The sequence below is a fragment of the Candoia aspera genome, chromosome 5 (genome assembly GCF_035149785.1).
Source record: "Candoia aspera isolate rCanAsp1 chromosome 5, rCanAsp1.hap2, whole genome shotgun sequence".
Lineage (NCBI taxonomy): Eukaryota > Metazoa > Chordata > Lepidosauria > Squamata > Boidae > Candoia > Candoia aspera.
In genome coordinates, this window is record NC_086157.1 from 91,289,836 (window position 1) to 91,313,918 (window position 24,083).

General features: G+C 36.9%; 1 protein-coding gene across 3 annotated transcripts in view; it reads right to left on the reverse strand.

Annotated features, from left to right (window-relative positions):
• The window catches only part of NBEA (neurobeachin), a 454,810-nt gene that overhangs the window by 102,028 nt on the left and 328,699 nt on the right, over positions 1–24,083 (reverse strand). For all 3 annotated transcript variants that reach the window (XM_063305700.1, XM_063305699.1, XM_063305698.1), the window contains 2 exons: positions 2,509–2,626; positions 1,332–1,434 (listed from right to left, as the gene is read on the reverse strand). In XM_063305700.1, the coding sequence (XP_063161770.1) occupies positions 1,332–1,434; positions 2,509–2,626 (221 nt within the window). The remainder of the gene's footprint in view (positions 1–1,331; positions 1,435–2,508; positions 2,627–24,083) is intronic.

Consider the following 24,083-nt stretch of genomic DNA (forward strand, 5'->3'; position numbering starts at 1 on the left):
GTATTACGGTATGTGTATGTGTGTGTGTTTCAGTAGAAGAGAATATATGTAGCTCTGGGTTGAACTGTGGAGTCCTTGGTGCTCTCTGAGCTTGGTTGTTTGCATATGTTTCATTACCCAACTAGGTAATGAAATGTCTGCAAACGAACAACCAAGCACAGAGGGCACCAAGGACACCATATATATTTCACTAGGAAAGCACCAATGGGTGAACCACGTCTTATGAAGGCATGGCATTCAGAAAATCTTCCAGCAGAGTTTTCTATCGCTATAGGCATCTTTATTTAAAATAAAGTTTATGGTGTTTTTCTACCACAATTAAATTCAAAAGGAAAATATTTATCTATATAATCCACTCTGTATCCCTAAAAGCATGACTCATGTAACTGCCATAGAGCACAAGGAACCCAACAATATTGATCTTTGCTTGGGAATTTTCTAAATAAACTGAAAAAAGGAGACCAAATATGTGTAAGGCCCTGTTCCGGGAGAAAAAAGTGGTCTGATAAGGGATCCTCTCCTGCCTTTCCAGTTTCTTGGCAGAATCTTTCTGAGGTCAAGAAATTCCATTTTCAGAAAGACCAAAAACAGAGATATTGGAGTTGGGCTGGAAGAGGCATTATGGGAGATGTTAGGATCCTAAAAATCATAACTCTCCCTCCCCAGCTTTCCTGAAGATAGTTTAATTAGTTAGGTTAGATTGTAAATTGCCTTCAGTCCTTTGTCAGACTCCACAGTCATATGATTGCTGAATTGTCTGATCGTGTTCGTCTGCAATATGAGTCAATGCGTGTCAAGAAGAAAGATGGGAAAAGGAAATTGCAAGGCATGTGAATTACTGCTGTTTTAGCTGAAAGTGGGGAGTCAAGGTCATGTTGCTGGAGACATCTGTGGCTGGTATTGCTGACCATTGGAAGCAGAGTGAGAAAGAGAAAGGAAGCGGGGTGCTGGGCATTGGAATGTTTCAATTGAGGGTTTAGGCGTGAACTTTTCAATCATAGCTTTCTCTGGTTCTGTGCACTTGTCTTCAATAAACCTGAATTCTGCATATGCCTGTTGTGCATGAGTTGGGTCAGTATTGGAACTAAGGGTGCCAGTTTTTACAGTGTGGGTATCTATGAATAACTATAAACAAATAAACATTCCTACTTAACAATCACAACGAAATAGTTCTGAAAAGGAAGCCATCCAACAGTGAATTGAAATCCACTTTAAAGTAATATAAAGTTAATTTACGTAACAGATGTCCCTCATAATTGCACTTTTATGCATTACCATCACATTGCACTGTTGCATGAATTCCAAACAGAAAATCAAATACTGAAAGATACCTTGCTTGTGGTAAGCCATAGCTGGTTCCCACTCCAACACGAGGTAAGCTGTATACAACTTTTTTCACTGTTGCTTGATCAGGAAAATTAAACATTACAGAAGCTGCAATACAAAGAGAATTGAAAGGTTAGAGAATTGCTGACATACAAAAAAAAGTGCTTTATATACAACATTCTGAATATGTCCTCAAAAACAAACAAAACAAAACCTAAGAGCATAACTGGAAATATAATCAAACTACATTTTTATTCTTCTAGGAAATTAAAAGGCAAGGGATTCTCATATTTTGAGCACAGAGACATATATAGTCATCTTAAAGGTCCTGTGGGAATCTTAAAGGTCCTGTAGCATGCATACAAAAGCCACAATATGCCTGTTCCCTATTAACAATGGGGACTATTCAGTGAAAAACAAAACAAAACCCAAGACCTTCTGATATGAGTTGCATCAGTGAAACAGTTTTAGGGTCATAGGACTGAAGGCTAAATGAATTTGCTTTATATAACGGCAATTCTATTAATTTCAGTCATGTTTGCAGATTGAAATTTCCTTTCCAAGATCACAAAGACAGCTTTAATTTTGGAGAGGAAAATGTGATTTTTTACTCCTCTCAACCCCTGCTTATTTATTTATTTAATCAAATTTGTCACTGCCTGTCTCCTCCCACCAGGGGGACTCTGGGCGGTATTTACAATCCTTCCCTTCCCAACATTTGAGTGTTATCATTAGATGAGGGAGGTTCATGGAAGGATGGAGGAACTTTTCCTTAAACTAGGGACAGAATTAGATCTCTCTCTCTCCATTTCCCTCTCACTGTGTTTTGGTCTGGAATGTATAATTTTCAAGTCTTAAGCAGCTGTGTGGATAATACAGCATAGCAAATTCAGGACCATCATTACTTAATAACGATCCACAATTAAAATATGATCCATCCCACTGCACTCCACTCAATAGTCTCTCTACCCCACCTTTGTTAGGTCTTGAACCCTAACCTTTGCTCAGAATAGAAGCCAGTACTAATTATTCTTCTAGACCCTCTGCAAATTACTTCTTGGTAGGAAGTGCGAATATACTAAAAGAGAAATGCCTAATTAATATCTGCATTTTTCATTTCAGTAGGTAGTATTTTTAATTTTAAAAAAATCTTGCTTTATATTAAAGATGTAATAAACATACTTCTGTTTGCCATGAATACTTCCAAGGCTGTATTCTGAAGAAGGTAACGTCTTGAGAAAACAGCTCGAATTTCACTGAACATCCATTTTCCATGAAGGCCTTCTGTATAAGCAAGAACCTTTACAATAAAAAGGACACATATTGACTGTTGTTTTTGTGCTCTTACAGTAAATAATATGAACATTTTATTTTTCTAAGGAAATGGCATGCTGTGACACCCAAGATCCATTGTGCCATAGGCTAATCCAAATCCTCCATTTCCATTGTATTTCCTTCTGATTTCACACACAGTCTCTCAATAATACTCAATTAGTATTATTAAAACTATAACATGGATATGAGCAAAACAATTAATGCAAGGATAGATACTCTACAACCGAAAAACAGGCATGACCCATTTTTGTGGCTCCCAAAGCTCTTTAGGATCCTGCTGGTGAATTTCACAGGCAATATTGCAATATTTTGTAGTATAATGTTGACTTTGGGAGGAGGTTCAGTGATGTTCTAAAATGGATACAAATTCACCAACTCTTTCGGAACAAACAACAAATTGCTTTAAGCCAACTCCACAAATGACACAGCATCATCACTCCCACCCCCAGTAATCTTTGGAAGACAAAACATTAAAGAAAGTGGGTCTGCTGAGAGAAAAAAGTTGCCCACCCCTGAATTAACCAATTTTTCTTTTTTTGTAATATAAATGATTGCCATTTCTTGCTGCTGTGGGTAATGGAGTGGGGTGTAAAATGAAATTATGTGCCTCTTAACCTGACATGTTTTTCTAAGCTAATCATTCAGACTGAGAGCCTGTTTGAGCTACATATTCCTTATTATTTCGGAGTCTGAGTAACTTTCCCATTTACAAGTTAGAAGTAACAATTTCCTTAATTAGTAAAACAGGGCATAGATCTCTTGGCAATTCTGTGAAAAGATCCCTCATTTTGACATTTGGCCACAGATGCACATATGGGAATTTGCATTGTAAAATTGCCTGGCAACATTTCCACTTACCTGTGCATTGTAAGTAATATTCCTTATGCTAAAGCCTTTACAGAACAAAAAATGCTGGACATATTTCAATAAACAATATTTCCATGATACTGTGATGCCTGCAAACTATTTTTAAACTAACTTGCCCGACTGAACATATAATTACTAGATTTTTATTGTAAGAGTCCTTTATTGTATTAAGGAGCTTTCTAGCATCAAATAACTTCTCCCATGAACTTAATTACATACTGACCAAGGCACCTCATAATATTCCTTAACAGACTTTTAGTTTTCCCTTTGATATATAGTAACTAATATCATATATCTTTAACATAAAAGTTGAGTTAACCCAAAATAAGTACCCTTGGGCTTGTACCAATTTCTGTAAAAGGTATTTATGGATTCTATGTAATTAACCTATTTAGAAGAAACATATATTAATGGATTGTAAATAATAATAACATGAATCTAAGAGTATATGGTATTTTGGAAAATCACATTAGCAAAAATATCAGTATATTTTCAATCTTTCAAGTTCCTAACTGTGTCCCCCAACAGCATTTTGCAATCTGAGGTTGGACTTATGAAGGGGTTGGCAAAGATCTGAATGGTCATTATAGGTTAAAAATTAATTAATCAAATTATTGCCTTTATATACTTCCAGAATCCTATTAGAACTCCTTGGATTTGCTGTATGGGGACTAGGTTTCAATTGTATGGCTTTTCTCCAAGAACATTCTAGGCATTTGATCAGGGATTGCCAGATCCACATCAAACGAAGAGATATGAAGTATCAATTGGATAGGTCACTGATTCGAAGTTACATTAACTTGGATAGAATTAACTGTTCTCTGAAGCCAGCCAACTAATTTTTTCAGTATAACAACCTCCAAACCTTTTCTGCTAGGAAAATGTTATGCCTTATCCATAATGGTGTTGCTTGGAAAATACCTACCTCATAGAATTTTAGACTTGTCACACTTTTGCTGGATTTTTTGTTGTTGCGCTGTTAAGTAACTCTTTTTGTTCAGTTATTTATATGTATCTTGAACTCTTTTCCATAACTGTACAATCAGTTTTATATTCCTATCTAATTTTACCTGAAGTTATTAAAATACCTTGCCTAAAATTCAAGATGCATATGGCTACATTCACCATTAGCTTTCTTTAATATCATGAATTCCAGCCTTATCCTATCATTTCCCTCAACTTGCTACTGTTTTAATCTCGGTGACCAATTATTTCCTACTGATTAAAATCAAATCAAGGATAGCTGATAACCTCATCTTGTAAGAGAAAGTTGTAGCAGTACTTGATAGTAATTACTTGAAGATTCCATGCTGACTGGAGTTTCCTCCCAGGACATATCAGAATAGTTGATGTGGTCCATGACTACTAATCATTGCTTTCTGAAATCTCTGTAATTTTTCTCAGGAAAACAGCATCAGCATTCTTTCTTTGTTCAGACAATCTGTAGTAGATGTAAACTGAAAAATGTTTTTATTTCTTCCTCTATTTATTTCTAATCTCCATAGGGCTATTCTTTTCACTCTCTTGAATGTACAGTATAGTATACATTTTGGAACCTGTTGTTTTGAGTGACTGCTGCTTTCCAGTTACGGGGGTTTTCCACTTGTATCTATCAAGTCAAATTTAGTAGCTTAGGTTTTATTTCTCTGAGTAGAGTTACCAAGTTGGGAGAAGTCTGGTGGTAGAATACACATGCTTCTTCCTTTGACTGAATGCTGCCCTCTCACTTTGCATTATTAAGGAAGCCATTGCCACTGAAAACCCCTATTCATGGTAGGTGGGGTTTCCCCTTGGCCTGGAATCTTGATCTTATTTGCACAGCCCAGGGAAGTAGCTCCTATGTTATTATAATAGATATCTTTATACATTAACTGATTTTGATGTAGTTTCCTGCTGTTTGGATTTAAATTGCAGTTGAATAGTACAACTGAATTAAGAATGACAAGCGAGACTCCATAAAACAATGGCAGATTAGGGAATCAGTGAACAGAGGAGAAAGTTTAGTCATATCATCATTACTTTTTACTCCCTTTACTTAAGTCTCTACTAAGTAAACAATTTTATTATGTCAAAAAGACTAGCAACAGGGACTGATACGTATTCATATAGTTTTCCAGTTACACAGATGCAACAGAAAGTATATATCCAAATAATGTGTGTGTGAAAGGTCCCCTGTGCAAGCACTGAGCCACGTCTGACCCTTTGGGGGGACGCTGCTTTCACGACGTTTTCTTGGCAGACTATAGCAGGGTGGTTTGCCATTGCCTTCCCCAGTCGTCACCTTCCCCAGCAAGCTGGGTACTCATTTTACTGACCTCGGAAGGATGCGAGGCTGAGTCGACCTGAGCTGGCTACCTGAGAATCCAGCTTCCGCTGGGATCAAACTCGGGTCATGGGGAGAGTTTTGGTTGCAATACTGCCACCTACCACTCTGCGCCACACGAGGCTGATACCCAAATAATACCTTAGTCTAAAAACCTGCTCTTACATCACCTTTTCTTGAGCATTAATTCACCTTTGAACATATACTACATGCAAAATAAATGGTAGCATAAAAATTAGTTACACTGCAGGAAATGCTCAGTTTTTGGTCCTGTAAACAGTGAGATGCAAAGCAAAACCTCTGCCTAGGTAACTTCTTAAAATAGGCATGGTCAATATTGCACACATAGTTCTATAAAGAGATCAAAAGAGAACATGTGTAACAACTTCTGTATTTCTTAATTCACAATGGCAAAGGTTTTTTTTCAACAGGCATGTCAGAATCTGCCCAACAATAATGCAATAATGGCCATGCACTGAACTAAGCTAGTATAAAGACATGACAGTACGTCCAGGTGCTAGTATGGAGGAGATAGGTAGTAGGGTACAGCTGGTAAAGATACCACACTTGGAGATCAGTGTCTCCCCTTTGTGAAACAGCTCTTTTAACCATTTCAAAGCCCAACATTTGGTCTCTGCATGCTGTCTGCCAGAAACAGCTAAGAGAGGAAACAACATTTAATCACTGCTTGGTCTGTGTTTGGATGGCATCTGCCAGGCATTTTTCTCAGCCATGTCCATCGAGATGGTCACAGATCGAGCTGCTTCTTCTACAAGGCTCATTCATTATTAATATATTACTAGTAGTACTTGAATAGAATGTAATGATACTTAATTCTGTAGAAAATGGTGAATAAACAGCTGATGAGAGAGGATGTCATGAGTAAGGATGGCGAGCAGGGGGCTCCCATCCAGGCTGTAAAGCGCATGCGTAGCACTGAGGAATTAGGTAGCCATTCCAAGAGACACCGATCGGGCCCGCCTTAACCTTTGGGGTTTATATGTCTGGGTTTTTCCCACGCTTCTTCAGTTTGTTAGGATTTCCCTGTTATGTAGCAACAATAAAACACTAGAGACCTGTTCCTTGTCTCAGCGTGGTTCCTGGCTGTTAGGACAGGGAAAATGGAATGGTGTATCCTTAAGAAGGCTAGACTGGCTATCTAGAACACAAAGCAGGACCACTCCTGCAACTTTTGATTGCAGATCTAGTTGGTACATCTATTGTCATCAAAAAACAATAAAATATTGTAACTACTAACCATTTCAAGGGAGAGGATGGTCTGCACATATGAATAAATGTATTCTTAAACAGTATGGCTTTAAGACTGCTATTTCTACTTAAGATTAGTATCTCTCTTCTGATAAAGAGGAAGCATCAGTCCTAACCATTGCTTTGTTCATTTCTTACTTATGACTTCTGACACAACTGTGTACTCTCAATGTTTTAATGACTACATTTTATGTATCAGTAGCAGGTTTGAAAGTTAAGGCCCCAAAAGTACAGAAATTGCTTTTTGATTTTATCTAAACCTGCTTGCACTGCTGCAAGTTTATGGAATCACTGAAATCATTTAGCACCTAGCAATGAAATAAAACTAGAGATTATTTGGTATTTATGATCAGTTAAAGAGCCTACATTCCCTCCTCTCCAATTATTATTAGTCAATATCAGTTTCATTGCTGATTTTCATTCCCCTGTGAGTATTTTCTGCTGTTGGCAAATAGGAGTATTTTGTGGAAATGGCTAAAGAGGGGTTTCTTATCTGATGTACACATTCTCAAATAAACTAGGATTCACACACTCATGGGAAATGCTAAAGCCAAGCTAAAAATAATTGTGATATCTAATCTTTAACTTTCTAACACCCAGCTGGATTGCTTTCTCAGCAATCTTTCAGAGAAAAATCCAACACATGCCAGATGACAATTGTAAACTAATCCCTTTCCTGCTTTTTATTTCTTTATATGAATTGCAAAGCAAGGTCCAAGAGACAGCCTCTGATGCATCTCAAGTCCAGTACATGCCTTTCAAACCTAATCAAGAGGGTGTAAAAATGTATATAGAAAGATGAAAGTACCTTTGCCTTTGTAACATATGGCATGGAAAAAAAAAAGCAGGAGAGGCTGAAAGAGATGTTCCATAGGGGAAGGTTAAGTTTGATGCTAATGCTTCTTTAAAATGGTGACAGTCTGGAGTAGTGAAGCCTTGCTACGCTGCTTTAATTTCTCCCTGGAATAGCTCTCTCCCAACCTTCTGCAGCACATCAAAGTCTCTGGAGCTCAATTAAAATTGGATTATGTTGAAATGCTCTATCTGTGGGACTACGGGCTCACTAACACTTTTCTTTCCGTAATACTCCAGATGACAGTTGGCCATCCCAATTTAAACAGTTGTCATAGAGACCACAAACTAAAGCAGCAGTAACTAACAATACAAAGGAAAGGTAAGTGCTCAGCTTTCTATGAATGGAGGGTTGGTTTTCAGCTGCACTAGATATACACAAGCCATTAAACCCAGCCAGCATAAAAGGCTGTAAGATGCCAAGCAGCTTGGTGGAAACAAGCAAAGTAAATGATTCCAGCAAGGGATTTCATTTGTATCTTGATAGACACCTGTACCTGCCAAGTGTTTTGCATGTGACCATTTTTCCACTATCTAAAATAGTCAGAATTAATAAACTCTCTTTATGGATCAGTACCAAAGCTAATACAGAGACTAGGATATATATAATCAGCCACCAGTAAATTAAAAAAGTCAATAATTATTTTTTAATTACCAGCTTAATATGATTTCTATAATTACTGGATCCAGCATTTCAATAAGGGATTATTATTTAATAAATAGAGGAAAAATTTGCATGGATATGAATGCATAAAATGGAAATGTCTTTGTAGAATTGCATGGAAATTGCGATACAACAATACCTAGATTCATTTTAATAATTTTATTAATAACCTGTGCATGAGAATTAAGAAGCTTTTACAGTAGCTTATTCTATATATTTGAGATTATGTCTGGCCTATTCCTTAGGCTCAGTTCAATTACCTTGTTATTCAAATAAGACAATGCTGATGTCATGCAATAATAATCAAAGGAACACAGCAGGCTAATACATCTCTTTAAGAAGTTATAGATATTAAAATAAGCTATATAAATGACCATTTCTAAATTTCTATTATTTCTAAATAATAGTAAACTCATGCTTCTGATTAATTTTATATTGTCTCAGAGCTTATTATTAAAAAAAAAAAAATCTGGCTCTTTCCAGAAAAGTAAAGTATAATTATGAAGTCAGTTTAAACTTCTGGCAGCACCACAGAGCAATACATTTGTCAGTGCAGTTTGCTAGCAATGATACCATGTTCTCTGATAAATGGCATGTTTTCGGCATCATAAAAATTTCCAACTTTTTTTTTTAATTGGTTTATTGAGAACCCAAGGTTTTCCTTCCCTTGCCTTTGTGCTGATCTCCATGGAAATGAACAGTTATTCCTAGTTTACTATATGGCTCTATTTTTCTTTATGGCTCTGATAAGCATGTTCCATGCTCTCATGGGGGAAGCTATGTTAGAATTTTGAAGCAGCAACAAGACAAACAGCACAAAGTGCAGGCCAAAGGGGAAGGAAACAAAAATGTGTCACAAAATCTAAAAAGTGCACAGATCAAAATTTGTCAAAACAAGGACTAGGTTTAAACCAACAAGAAAGACCCCAGCAGCTTTTTATTTATTTTATTTTAAGCCCAGCTGTAGAAAACACCATCTAATGAACCTATCTGGGGCTGCTGTCCCCATCCTGTCAGGCATGTCAGGAAATGACAAGCACTGGGGACAGTCCGCCGCCAGTCATAGACAGGCCTGCCAGCTGGAGAGTTCAACCCCAATCTAATCACACCACCAGAAAATAACTTTCTAGGCTTTCAACCTGAAAAGATGGGCTCAACAAAAAAAGAAATAGTGTCAGAATCTGAAACAATGCTATGTCATTTAATTACACATTGTTCTCTGGTGAGAAATATTAAAAGGAAGCATAGATAAATATATTCCACGCTATTCCAAATTAATCGCATTTTAAGCTAAGATAGTTGCAGATTTTTCTAAGATAGTTGTAAAGGTTGACCAGAATAACAAAACAGCTTCCCACCAAATTGATTCTTGGATGACAATTCACATTATTCCCAAACTGGTACTCATGAGATTTATAGTTCAATACATTTGGAGAGTATTACAGATTATAGCTACCCTATACTTTTAATAAAGTATTAAGTAGCAATTAATTTATTGAAAATCAATGACAATGGCATGAAAATGTCTGTTCCATTGTACTTTATTTTAAAAATTATCTCAATAAAATAAATTGTAATTATTAAATTTCATTATGTATTCACAAAGTGTTTTATTCTGTCTTGCTTTTAATTGGATTTTTTTTTAAATCCATTCAGTTGTGTCCAATTCTTGGAGATTGCCTGGACAAGTCCCTGCAGTTTTCTCAGCAAGGTTTTTCAGAAGTGGCTTGCCATTGCCTGCTTCCTAGGGCTGAGAGAGGGTGACTGGCCCAAAGTCACCCAACTGGCTTCGTGCCTAAGGTCCATCAGGCTAGAACTCACAGTCTCCCGGTTTCTAGCCTGATGCCTTAACCACTACACCAAACTGGCTCTCATTTTAATTGGATTAAGACTATATATTATGGTAAAATACACTACTTAATACATTTCCAGAAAGATGGCTTAAAGTCAATGGATAGTTTAATTTAGAACAAAAAGAAAAAAAAATGAGCCTGCATAATCTGCAGAATTACATTTCCAAATATTAGTAGTAAACTGTAAACGCTTAATATATGAACGTGGTGGCACTGCGGGTTAAACCGCTGAGCTGTCGATCGGAAGGTCGGCGGTTCGAAACCGCGCGGCGGGGTGAGCTCCTGTTGCTCGTCCCAGCTCCTGCTCACCTAGCAGTTCGAAAACATGCAAATGTGAGTAGATCAATAGGTATCGCTTCGACGGGAAGGTAACGGCGTTCCGTGTCGTCATGCTGGCCACAAGGCCCCGGAAGTGTCCTATGGACAACACCAGCTCCAAGGCTTAGAAACGGAGATGAGCACCGCCCCCTAGAGTCGGACACGACTGGACTTTACGTCAAGGGAAACCTTTACCTTTACCTAATATATGAACACTTGGCTAATCCCCCCAAAAAACTAAGCATGGTTGGAGCTGGTTAGTGTTTGAATGATACTTGAGAGCATAAGAAATATCAGGGCTACAGGCTAAATGGGAAGACGGCAATGACAATACACTTCCATAGTGTGGAAAAGAAAACTTCATGGATGTGTCCACGAAGTCACCAGGATATGAGCAGAACTTGAATGAGTATTTACCTTTTTTTACAAAGTACAACCGAAACTACACTCCTAGAACAATGTTCTGCGATGATAATTATACTGTACATAAGCATGAAGCAATTAGCAAGCCACATCCTTACAAATGCTTTCAGTGTAATTAAGGAATTATGTTCCAAGATTTTGATCCTGCCCTATCTAATATTGCGGCAGATTCACCATCATGCCCAAGTTTAGCTTTGTGTATGTATGTACATATACATTTTTATGAGTTCGTTGAGACCAAACAGGTGCAATCCGTAATTCACCTCCCAGTTTTGTTTTGTTTTTTCCAAAGCAGCTATGAGGAAAAGGGAATGGAGAACCAATCCTTGAGGAAATATTTGTTAACACATTGCTTTGCACTATTTTTCCTAACTGAATTCGCTCTTTCCCCATATGAGCCCTGCTAATGGGAGGAGGGGACTAGGCTATGCTATTGCTCTGTATGTTTTTCCCAAAGAACAGCTCATCACAGCTTGGAGGAAGCAGTGCTGATTAAATATTCAGACTTTTTTCACCTTGGTATGTACTCCTATAAGAGCAAATGATAACAATTTAAAAATGTCTATTCCTTTCCACAATAAATCATAGATTTTTTTTAAAATTATATCCATGTCATTTGAATGATGCTATTATATAACCAAATTGTTCATATTAAAATAGGGCTGAAATAAAAAAATCGTGACATTCACTATATGGTAGCATTATATTTTCTATGTAATGGCTGTGCAGAATTTTATAGTCCAGATACAGAAGCCCTATATTAAAATGAGAATATTGGCACAATATGTGTTCCCATTCATCAGAAGCATCATGCTTAACAATTGGCCATAGTAACTATATTGTCCCATATTGGAAATTGGATGTGGTTATTGGTGAGATGTCAAGATTAAAGATAGAGTTTTGAGTGTCAGTGAACTGAAATGGACTGGAATGGGCCATTTCACATCAGATGACCACCAGATCTACTACTGCGGACAAGGGGACCACAGAAGAAATGGAGTAGCCTTTATAATTAATAGTACAATGGCTAAAGCAGTGCTTGGATACAATCCAAAAAACAATAGAATGATCCCAATTCAAATTCAGGGTAAACCATTTAGCATCATAGTGATCCAAATATACGCCCCAACCAAAGATGCTGAAGATGCTGATGCAGATCAGTTCTATGAGGATCTGCAGCACCTACTGGACAATACACCTAAAAGAGATGTTATTTTCATCACAGAAGACTGGAATGCTAAGGTGGGCGGTCAAATGACACCTGGAATTACAGGTAAGCATGGCCTGGGAGAAGAAAATTAAGCGGGACATAGGCTGATAGAATTTTGCCAAGACAACTCACCCTGCATAACAAACACTCTCTTCCAACAATCTAAGAGACGGCTTTATACATGGACTTCACCAGATGGACAACACCGAAATCAGATTGATTACATCCTTTGCAACCAAAGCTGGCGGACATCGATACAGTCAGTAAAAACAGGACCTGGAGGTGACTGTAGTTCAGATCATGAACTCCTTATTGCACAATTTAGGATCAGACTAAAGAGATTAGGGAAGACCCACAGATCACTTAGATATGAGCTCACTAACATTCCTAAGGAATATGCAGTGGAGGTGAAGAATAGATTTAAGGGACTAGGTTTAGTAGATAGGGTCCTGGAAGAACTATGGACAGAAGTTTGCAACATTGTTCAGGAGGCAGCAACAAAATACATCCCAAAGAAAAAGAAAACCAAGAAGGCAAAATGGCTGTCTGCTGAGACACTAGAAGTAGCCCAAGAAAGGAGGAAAGAAAAAGGCAACAGTGATAGGGGGAGATATGCCCAATTAAATGCAAAATTCCAGAGGTTAGCCAGAAGAGATAAGGAATTATTTTTAAACAAGCAATGCACGGAAGTGGAAGAAGACAATAGAATAGGAAGGACAAGAGACCTCTTCCATAAAATTAGAAACATTGGAGGTAAATTCCAGGCCAAAATGGGTATGATCAAAAACAAAGATGGCAAGGACCTAACAGAAGAAAAAGAGATCAAGAAAAGGTGGCAAGAATATATGGAAGATCTGTATAGGAAGGATAATAATACCAGGGATAGCTTTGATGGTGGGGTCACTGAATTAGAGCCAGACATCCTAAGCATGAGGTTGACTGAGCCTTAAGAAGCATTGCTAATAACAAGGCAGCAGGAGATGACGGTATCCCAGCTGAACTGTTTAAAATCTTGCAAGTTGATGCTGTCAAGGTGATGTATGCCATATGCCAGCAAATTTGGAAAACACAAGAATGGCCATCAGATTGGAAAAAATCAACTTATATCTCCATATCAAAAGGGAAACACTAAAGAATGCTCAAACTATTGAACAGTGGTACTCATTTCACATGCCAGTAAGGTAATGCTCAAGATCCTGCAAGGTAGACTTCAGCAATTCATGGAGCGAGAATTGCCAGATGTACAAGCTGGGTTTAGAAAAGGCAGAGGATCTAGGGACCAAGTTGCCAATATCCGATGGATAATGGAAAAAGCCAGGGAGTTTCAGAAAAACATCTATTTCTGTTTTACTGACTATTCTAAAGCCTTTGACTGTGTGGACCATAACAAACTGTGGCAAGTTCTTAGTGGTATGGGGATACCAAGTCATCTTGTCTGCCTCCTGAGGAATCTGTATAACGACCAAGCAGCAATGGTAAGAACAAACGACGGAGCAACGGACTGGTTTAAAATTGGGAAAGGAGTGCGGCAGAGTTGTATACTCTCACCCTACCTATTCAACTTGTATGCAGAACACATCATGCAATGTGCTGAGCTGGATGAATCCAAGGCTGGGGTTAAGATCACTGGAAGAAACATTAACAATCTCAGATATGCAGATGATACCACTTTGATGGCTGAAACCGAAGAGGAACTGAGGAGCCTTATGATGAAGGTGAAAGAAAGTGCAAAAGCTGGGTTGCAGTTAACCCTCAAAAAAACCAAGATTATGGCAACCAGCTTGATTGATAACTGGCAAATAGAATGAGAAAACGTAGAGGCAGTGACAGACTTTGTATTTCTAGGTGCAAAGATTACTGCAGATGCTGACTGCAGCCAGGAACTCAGAAGACGTTTAATTCTTGGGAGAAGAGCAATGACAAATCTCGATAAAATAGTTAAGAGCAGAGACATCACATTGACAACAAAGGTCCGCATAGTTAAAGCAATGGTGTTCCCTGTAACAACATATGGCTGCGAGAGCTGGACCATAAGGAAGGATGAGTGAAGGAAGATAGATGCTTTTGAACTGTGGTGTTGGAGGAAAATTCTGAGAGTGCCTTGGACTGCAAGAAGATCAAACCAGTCCATCCTCCAGGAAATAAAGCCAGACTGCTCACTTGAGGGAATGATATTAAAGGCAAAACTGAAATACTTTAGCCACATAATGAGAAGACAGGATACCCTGGAGAAGATGCTAGGGAGAGTGAAAGACAAAAGGAAGAGGGACCGACCAAGGACAAGATGGATGGATGATATTCTAGAGGTGACGGATTTGACTTTGGGGGAGCTGGGGGTGGCAACAACCGACAGGAAGCTCTGGCGTGGGCTGGTCCATGAAGTCACGAAGAGTCAGAAGTGACTGAACGAATAAACAACAAATGAAGGAATAGTACATCTTATATATTTAGATTTTAGTATGGCTTCTTACATTGAGTAGGCAATTTACAACCATCCAGATGTTTTCAAATATCAGCATAAGGAATGGGCATGGATTTATTCAAAAATTCTGGAGGGTACCAAATTCCCTGACCATTGGCCAAAGGAGCAATTTAGAGTGTTAATTTCTCCCTTCTCACTAGAAATCTTACCTCTAAATGCCAAATTCTTGGATAAAGAAATAAAGGTATGCAGACAAAAATCTAGAGTGGGCATTAGGAAGATGTTATTTGACTGGCAAATAATCATGAATCATGTTGCTTTCCTACTAGAATTTCCATCAATGGGTGAGAAAAATTAGACAGATTTTAAGTGGGTAAGTATTGATAGATTCAGTCTACAATGATAAAAAATTTATCTCCAGGTTACTCTCAATCATATATCCTAAGGACCAACAATGGAAATAATGCATAAACTCTTAAAGTTGGCATGATAAAATTCTTGCTGCTAGCATATGGTTTACAACTAATTTAGAAAATTCCATCCACATACTTTGAAATTCACATTTCTCAGATTCAAAGTTATAAACTGATGAAAACAAGTGAAGGAACAATCTGAAAAAAATTACTGTTAATCTACAGCAGCAAAAAGTATTATTTAAGTATAAAAGTGAGAATTAAGAATAGAGGAAAGGAAACAAAGAAGTACAAAATAGACTGTACTTACTGAGGCACAAAGCATATGGCATTTCAGAAACCTTCTGGACAAATGAGAAACATATTGTCTTTTATTTTCCAAAACTACTCATGATATCTGTAAAATCAGTGAACGTGATTGAAAAATTGATTGAGCATCCACCAATCAGTATTACGATTGATTGGTGAATATGTAACATTGGTACCCTGCAGAACAATAACATCTGAATAGGAAAAAAAATGTATATACCATAATTTAAAATGCAGTGTGGGAATATATTTCATCAAAAGTAGATTGTAGAATGTGCAGGCATGTATGCCCAGGCCACATCACTATAATGCAGCTCTCTCAGGCAATTTCTGCTTAGCCAACCTCTGAAAAATAACAGCAGTAATCAAGCTGGGTAATGGAGAGAGGAATTTTGTAAAAGAGGCCAGAGTGTGACCTGAAGGTACATGATACAGCTGCTTTGTTGAAACTAAGGTCAATGGGAAATTGCTAGCTGGATGTAAGATTTATAGGAGTGCATTGTAAATGTAGCACACTTTTTCTGACACAGTATACATGAGATGTTGTTGTGGACCATTGACAAGTTTAGAAAGCTTTTTCACACTATTGCAGAACCTCTCTACTGACACCACTGTGCTCATTTAGGACAGCACTGGTCCTCTGGTAGATCATACAGTAGTCAAACACAGAATGAAGCAAGTACCAAAACTAGTTAGGTTAAGAATGCTTAATTGATTCTTGGATTGTGGTTTTATTTCTTTGTTTTATACCCATCTTCCTTTTGGACTGCAGGGATTGTATGGTTTGCCCTTATCTGAGTTTTGATAGATTTGACCTGCTGAAAATAGCCCTCAGTGTTGTTTCACCCCAATAAATAATAAAATTCAGTTGTGTAAAACAAAATGAAACAAGGAGTATAAGGAACCAAAAATAATAAGACATTTTATATATTGTTTTTCAAAGATGAATCAGATGTATAGAATAACCATCAGAAAGTATCATAATATAACTATAATTTTGACATATTCAAACTTCTAATGTACTGTTTTGTCATTCGTTTACATATTGCTATCTAACAGTGGCATTATTCAATTCATTTCATTCATCTAGAAGCAAAGAAAGCTCTGACCTGCTGACCCCAATTTTCACTTAAAGAAACAAATTTCTTTTTGCAAACAAATTCAATTTATCTCCTGTCAACCTTTAGCCTTGCTTTAAAATATTAACTTTTCCCCATTATAGTAAGGAATCAGGTTTCCATTGCACAAATTTAGCATTAATAATCTGTTGAAAAAATTACTCTCATTTTATTTAGCAATTATTACACAACAAAAGTATTTCATTAGAATTTAGAAGCATTACATTAACCTAGTGTTCCTTGCAACAGAATAAATCTCACTGTGAAGGTATAACTTTATTTTTATGTCTTTCTGATAAAAAGCTTTTTCAACCCTGTGATCACAATCTATACAACAATCTGCAATCTATACAACTAGCAGTCCAATCTTATAGTGTATTCTTAGAAGTAATTCCTGGAAAATTCAACACAGCTTAATCCCAGGTAAACTGACAGAAAGTTACAACTTCTCCATGTACAGTATAAAATGTTAGACATTTCAGATATCCCACGTTTGTGCATTTTAGCAAATAGATCTATAGTTACTCTGTTCCTGCATCAAGGTAAATACAGGATACAGGAGATTGATTAGTCTCAGGACATTCTATCTTATTGTTCCTTTTCTTCTCCAAAGCCTTTATTGGAAATATAGCATGGTTGCCTCTAGACTTAAAAAACAAGGCCTTTTCCTACCACTTCAAAATAATTCACTGATAATACTCGATTATGAAATCTCTGATAATGGACCTTTTATTTGGAATGACTTCTATAATCTTTTTATTTCAGGGATCCTTGAGTTCAGTTCTAGTTCACACTGAAAATAAAATCCTTTAAATTGGATTTGAAGTTCATTGCCAAGTTAAACTCTGGGGTTAAACAGTACTAGTAAATTCTAAGCTTTATACTTTCTAATAATTATTAATTTTTAATGTTTTAATAACTCCATATATGAATTTAGGGGGTTGCTTTTATACATCAGATCCTTGATCTATACAATAATAACAATAAATGTTATTATTATGATTTATTAAAATATTATTTAAAAACCTTGGACAGCACTTAGAAAAACTGTGCATTGACAAAATTTCCATCTGTCAATTACAAAAGGCCTCACTGCTTGGATCTGCACATGTATTTTGCTGATACATTACAACGGCCTAGGTTTTTGGAAAGAACTCAATCTGAATGAAGGCCAGCACCAGCTAAAGAACTGGCAACTGTGATTTCACACTGTTGTGTATAGTAAAGGTAAAGGTTTCCCTTGACATTAAGTCCAGTCGTGTCCGACTCTAGGGGGCGGTGCTCATCTCTGTTTCAAAGCCGAAGAGCCGGCATTTGTCCATAGACACTTCTGTGGTCATGTGGCCAGCATGACTACACGGAACGCCGTTACCTGTCCGCCGAAGCGGTACCTATTAATCTACTCACATTTGCATGTTTTCGAACTGTCTATATTATCTGTCTAGATAATATATAATTTTGTACAGTAAATTATCTACCTACAAATTTGGAGACAGCCTTTTTCAATTCTTCCTAGAGACAGAAGGAGTTGAACCTGTGACCTTCTCCTCTGGTGAGTATAGTTGATACCTACGTTTATCCCTACATTCCTTGTATTTCTTCAGTGGTTATTTCATATCATGGTTACTGATCTGAAAACAGATAAGGAATACTATTGTTCTTCATCCTTTCAAACATCATTAGCAATACTATTCTGAAACTAATGTATATTAAAGTCAGGAGCTGCTCATTAAACAGAAGCTGGCAAAGACTTTGGAGCAACATACAGGAGTCCAGCAAAAGCACATTTTTTGCAAGATACAAGCAGAGGAGTTTCATACAATAGCCTATTTACAACAAAGAGCAAACCTACAAATAGCTTTATGAGGATGCTGGAGAGTGGACTGATAGAAACTGAGTGGTGTCTAAAAACTGCCCTGTCAGTTTGATGCTCCCTTTTGCAAGCTGCATTAAAATGCGGCTCTGGGCAATTTTTTTTTGTCTGAAATTTCAAGAACACAGAGTACAAAAGAGCTGATGAGCAATGAATGCTTCACCCTTCCTCAATTAATCTTGTCTTTCTACCTTTGCTTTTGCTTTCCCTCTACATGAAGGTAATAATGACACCCTCATCCATTATCCTTTTATCCCTGTTATTCTCGTGAAATTGCTTAATAATATGTTACAGATTCGTCTTCACTCACATAATTCTTCCTGTCATTTGCAGTATATCATCCTACAAACATACAGCCCACTTTCACTGGCCGTTCTTTGAAGATTATTGTCAGTGACATCTTGAGGATGCGTGTGGAATCTGGAGCATCATTTCCGTCGCAATGGGGAATTACACTGACTTATCTGTCATTGCCAAAAGCACAACAAGCAATTCAGTGTTAATGCAAAGGTAACACAGGTTTTTATCATGCCGCCAGAACAAGAGCTCTTGCGAATTTATGCTAATATGGCCCTTTTACAGTTTAATCACTTCCTCCCCTAGTGGAAAAAAGTATTGCTGGATATGCATAAGTGTGTGTATGTTTGTTTCACACAGATATTGGTTGCTTGATAATCTGCGTCATAGCACGGTATGTAATTCATAGATGATCCTCTTGTAATTATCTATTGCAAATCTTTTTATGAATGCTAATCTCTTATAACAGACTGCTAATTCTATTAGATATGGGAAAGTGATAAAGAACAACTAGCTTGAATCTCCTGCACCTAAATGTCTTGCTACATTTAAGGGGAAATTGTTGCACGGATTCAATTTTTCTCTCTAAAATAAGCAGGAGAGATACAGTATATACTTTTTTTCTCTTATATGCCTTCCTTTTCTCAGCACGCAGCTACTACAGGCGTCTCCATCCATACTACAAGCAAGCAGTTTGCCTAGGTCCAGGGTGGCATTCCAGAGGGACCAAGACTATCCAGCATGCATGCCAAATCTGACAACACATGACAAGCTGGTCGGCATGCAGTAATTTGACTAATTATACTGGATTAGAGCATATTAATGCAAGCTGTTTTCTACAAAGTTAATGACCTGCTGACTGGGTTCTGTAAGGCCCCACTAGGTCTACAGACAGATAAAAAACAAAACCTTGCTTTCTAAGCCCTCGTCATTTCACATCAGCAAATGACTATATCAAACTACTGAGCAGCAAAATTCAAGTGACATTTTGTCTGCTACATACTCATGTATCCTCCCCTAACTTTCCACCTCAAGGGGTTCTTTGATGTAGAATTAAAATCTGCTTTCCATAGGCTTAATAAACACTGTCCAGAAGCAGGAAGAAACTTTTTTCTAGAATTTTGTTTCTAGTTAAACAAACAGAGAAGTATTTATATTCAAATTAAACAGATGTTTAATACTGTTCTCGAGTTATTTTCTGTCTTGAATATAGACAGAAAATAACTAGAGGACAGTATTAAACATCTGTGTGATTAGCCTCAATCTATACTTTTCACTTACACAGTGATCATAAAACACAGTTATGAATTTGTTGCCTAGATATATCACTTAACAAAGAAATGGCTTTTCACATAATATCCATTTAGTTTCTTAGTCTTCTTTTTTAGTGTATTATTTCTAGTTGGGATTCTTCTTGGCTTTGAAGAACTCTTTGCAGACTGTTCATAATTTATAATCGATTCAATAGCGCAGTGCTAGGAATGTTCATGCTGCCAGTCCTTCAAAGTAATCAAGTCAAGAAACAAACACCATAAGAAATATTAGAACTGTATGATACAGGCTATAATAACCGAAGCTTGAAAGCCTGACACTGCTTCCTCTTCTCTCCCTCTTATACTAAAGAGAGTCAAAGCAAGGCAATTTTTAGTTTCTTTCTCACGCTTTCTTGTTTTCCCAGGCTGAGTTAACGGTCGCCACATAGTTTTTCCAAGGACATCTATGTGCTCCTCTACACTAATATATTTATTGATGAATATTTCTAACTAAGATTTTAGGAGGCAATGATAGAAATTATTTAAATGAAAATAAAGGTAAATAAAGTTACTGTATTTATTTATTACTCAACTTATAGGCTGCTTTAGCAGACCTGACCCTAATTATTAAAAACATACTTAGTGCTAACCCCATCTCTTGGTATTTAAATGACTGTTCTACTTGTTAAAAATAATCTGTACACATTATATTATGCAGATGTATATCTATTAAAACCTTGGTTATCCAGCTAGCTTTGAGAGTACTCATCACATGAGGGAAAGAGAAAGGGTGGATTCAATTGTTCAGAAGAAGCGGTCCACGCTGTTAAATCTTAATACCATTAGAGACAAATTATGTTCTGACTGTGAGATATTAAAACAGGCTTGCAACACTTGAGAACCACAAAATTGAATGCTTCTTACTAGCTATGTATAATATCTACCACATTTCACTAGTTTTCTTCTAGTTTTGGCACCTTCCTGAGAAATTGTTCTGGAGAGCTGACATACACCTACTGTACGGTCACAACTTGCACAGGTTTACAGTTATTAAAAAAAAAAAAGGAAGACTGTGCAATGAAACTTTCATAAGGATATCAAAGATAAAGTGCATGACTACAAGAATGTAAAACACCTGTTTACAATTTGCCTGTCCTCTTTTCATACATTTTGTTTTAACTTGCCATTGGTGGTAGATGAATTTTCGTTTCATGTTTTTGTTACTTTCCTGTCCATTTAACCATACAAATACATTGAATATCACTACAAATACATTTTTTAAAATATAAATACACTTCTAAACTTTTAAAACCAATAGTGTACCTGCCTTTAAGGACTTTCCAAGGTTGTGTGATATTTAGTTCTACACTGAAAAATTGCGCAACAGATACTGCTTTTTGGTATTAATTGCTCTGTATTTGTGCATTTATATATTTATTGGCTGTTTTAATAAATATTTTATAAAAAGATGCAACCAAGCATCTATTCTATCACAGACACATTAATCTTTTGGGGGAGATGGACGGTAGCAAAATTTGAATAATAAATAAAATGAAATAAATCATACTGGTTAGAGAGGGGGAAAACATGGGAAATGCTCCTGATATTTGTTAAGTAATACAGGAGAATGAAAGATTGTATCTTCTTCCTTTTTCTATCTTATAATATTCAAGAAATGTTATAATTTCTTTGCAGGGCTAAAGAAGTCAAGTCAAATAATGATGGCATAAGGGGTGATCCCTGGTAAGAGTAAATCATATAATTGATACAAGTTCAATGATACAGCATTCATAAACTCCTACAAACAATAACTAAATCTAAATTTTAGAGTGATTAAGGGTACTTTTGTTGACTTCTGTTGAAAAGCTTGCAACCTTACTCTTAGCTACTAACATACAAACATACAATGTACAGAGTTATTATTTCTCATTGCTCACTTCCTCAAAATCACACATTATTCCATGACCTGGGTAGAACTAAGATATTTCACTATTAATCTAAAATAACCATTGGCTTCCTTTTATTTTTCAGGCCTTATTCAATGTACACTCCTTACTCTATAAAATACTTGAAGTCTTGCAAGTTAGAAAGGACTCGCATCAAAGCTGTGTAGCTAAAAGGCAAATCATACGAGGAAATGCTAAAATCCAGGATGAAAAAAATTCAGCTTTATCAGAAAACTTCTTTCTGGAGATGTTTGTATCTCAGTTATAGAATATGTATTTCCCTTCCACATCATTCTAGATTCTTGGCACCTCCAATTAAAACAGACATAAAGGATGTGTAGCTCACAAGCCCTCCCTTACTGCCAGGTCTGCCTTTCTTCCAGAATGGGAAAAAAAGCTGATCAAAGAGATGTAGCTTTCCTATCTGTAATGTTTTAAAATAGCTTCCAGTGGCCTTTTAGTGCTTTATTGTCTATGTGTATATATTTCAGAGATGAGATGTTGGGGACAAGCTAGCCTTCCCCTTCATGAAGGTGTGATTCTCACCGAAAAGCGGTGACGGGTCATATTGCCCCACGCAAATAGGAGTATACATTTACAGTATTTATTACAATTGATATGCAGCTTAATCCAAACAAGGCTGTCAGCTGTTTACCAAATAGTACAAACAACAGAATAAAACAGCAACATACACATTATAACATAAACTAGACAATACTACTAGCAATAACAACGATCTTCCTATTCATCATCTCACCAAGGACTGATGACCTCAATAACAGCCAATCACCTACTGCAAGGTGGAAACCCCCATTTTACCAGTCCCAAATAATTTTGGAAATAGCCAGGTCTTAACAGCTTTTCTAAATGCCAGCAGGGTTGGAATGGAGTTTGCATGGCCTGGTGAGGTGACCCATTTAATTTTCACCCTTGCCTACTTATGGCTGTCACCTAATTTATTACTTCCACATAATTCCTTACTTGATTCCAATTCCTTCATCTCCCAGGCCAAAATAAGTTCCCCACTCCGAATATACAGGATCAAGTAGCAAGCAATGTAAGAACTTTGCCTGAGGCCTAGGAAAATTCTGCTTGTGGTAGCAGACAATATTCAGCTAGATGAAGAAATAGTCTGACATGGCACAAGGCAGCCTGTGTTCTTATGTTCAAGCTAACAATGCATTACGGAAAACAATGGGATTCATATTTGGCTAATTATACAAAATTACACAATGGAACTTATGTCTGGCTAATTATTCAAAGTAAACGATGGTCATTTATCAGTGCCCAAGGAAGTTGAACCATCTCTTTCTGTAGTGATGTCCAGGAAAGACACCCCAAACATCTGCTAAAAGTGGGTAACTTTTTTTAGGAAAAGTATAATATACCTGCTCCATCCTTTTGGTTCTATAAAGCATTCCAAATATTTTTTTTTTATACTTTGTGTTTGTTATACTGTGTGTTTGTATAACTCAAGGAGGCACTTCCCTAGTGATGTTACTGAAGCTAACAGAAAATTGAGCCATGGGAAATGAGAAACAGACATAAGCAGTAGCATGAAAGAAGTAAGTGGGCATTCCTTATATCCACTTGAGTTAAATTACAACTCAGGCCTTCCTGTTTATCTCCTCTATGCCAAGTTCTTTCCATGAATTTCCTATCCAAATACCTCCTGAAACCAAAATAATACAGACAAAATGAAAATTAGGGGCAGAAGTTCTCCTAAGTTTGAACTATCCTGGCTGGAACTTCTGCAACAGAGATAAGATAGAGTAATGATAGAGATTCTGGAACTGCAGACTCTGAAATTGATTTGGTTTATATTACTAATGTTAAGGGAAATGCATTTATTTAAGGCTGTTTCTGAAATGCTATAATACAAAAGCAAATGTAAGTATATTCATTGTAATTTTGAAATGATTCCTTTTAAAATATTCCTTTCCCTTTAATAGCAGGATGGGAATTTATTACTTCTGAAACTGTTGGGTGAGGTCATTCAATGGAAGGGGTGT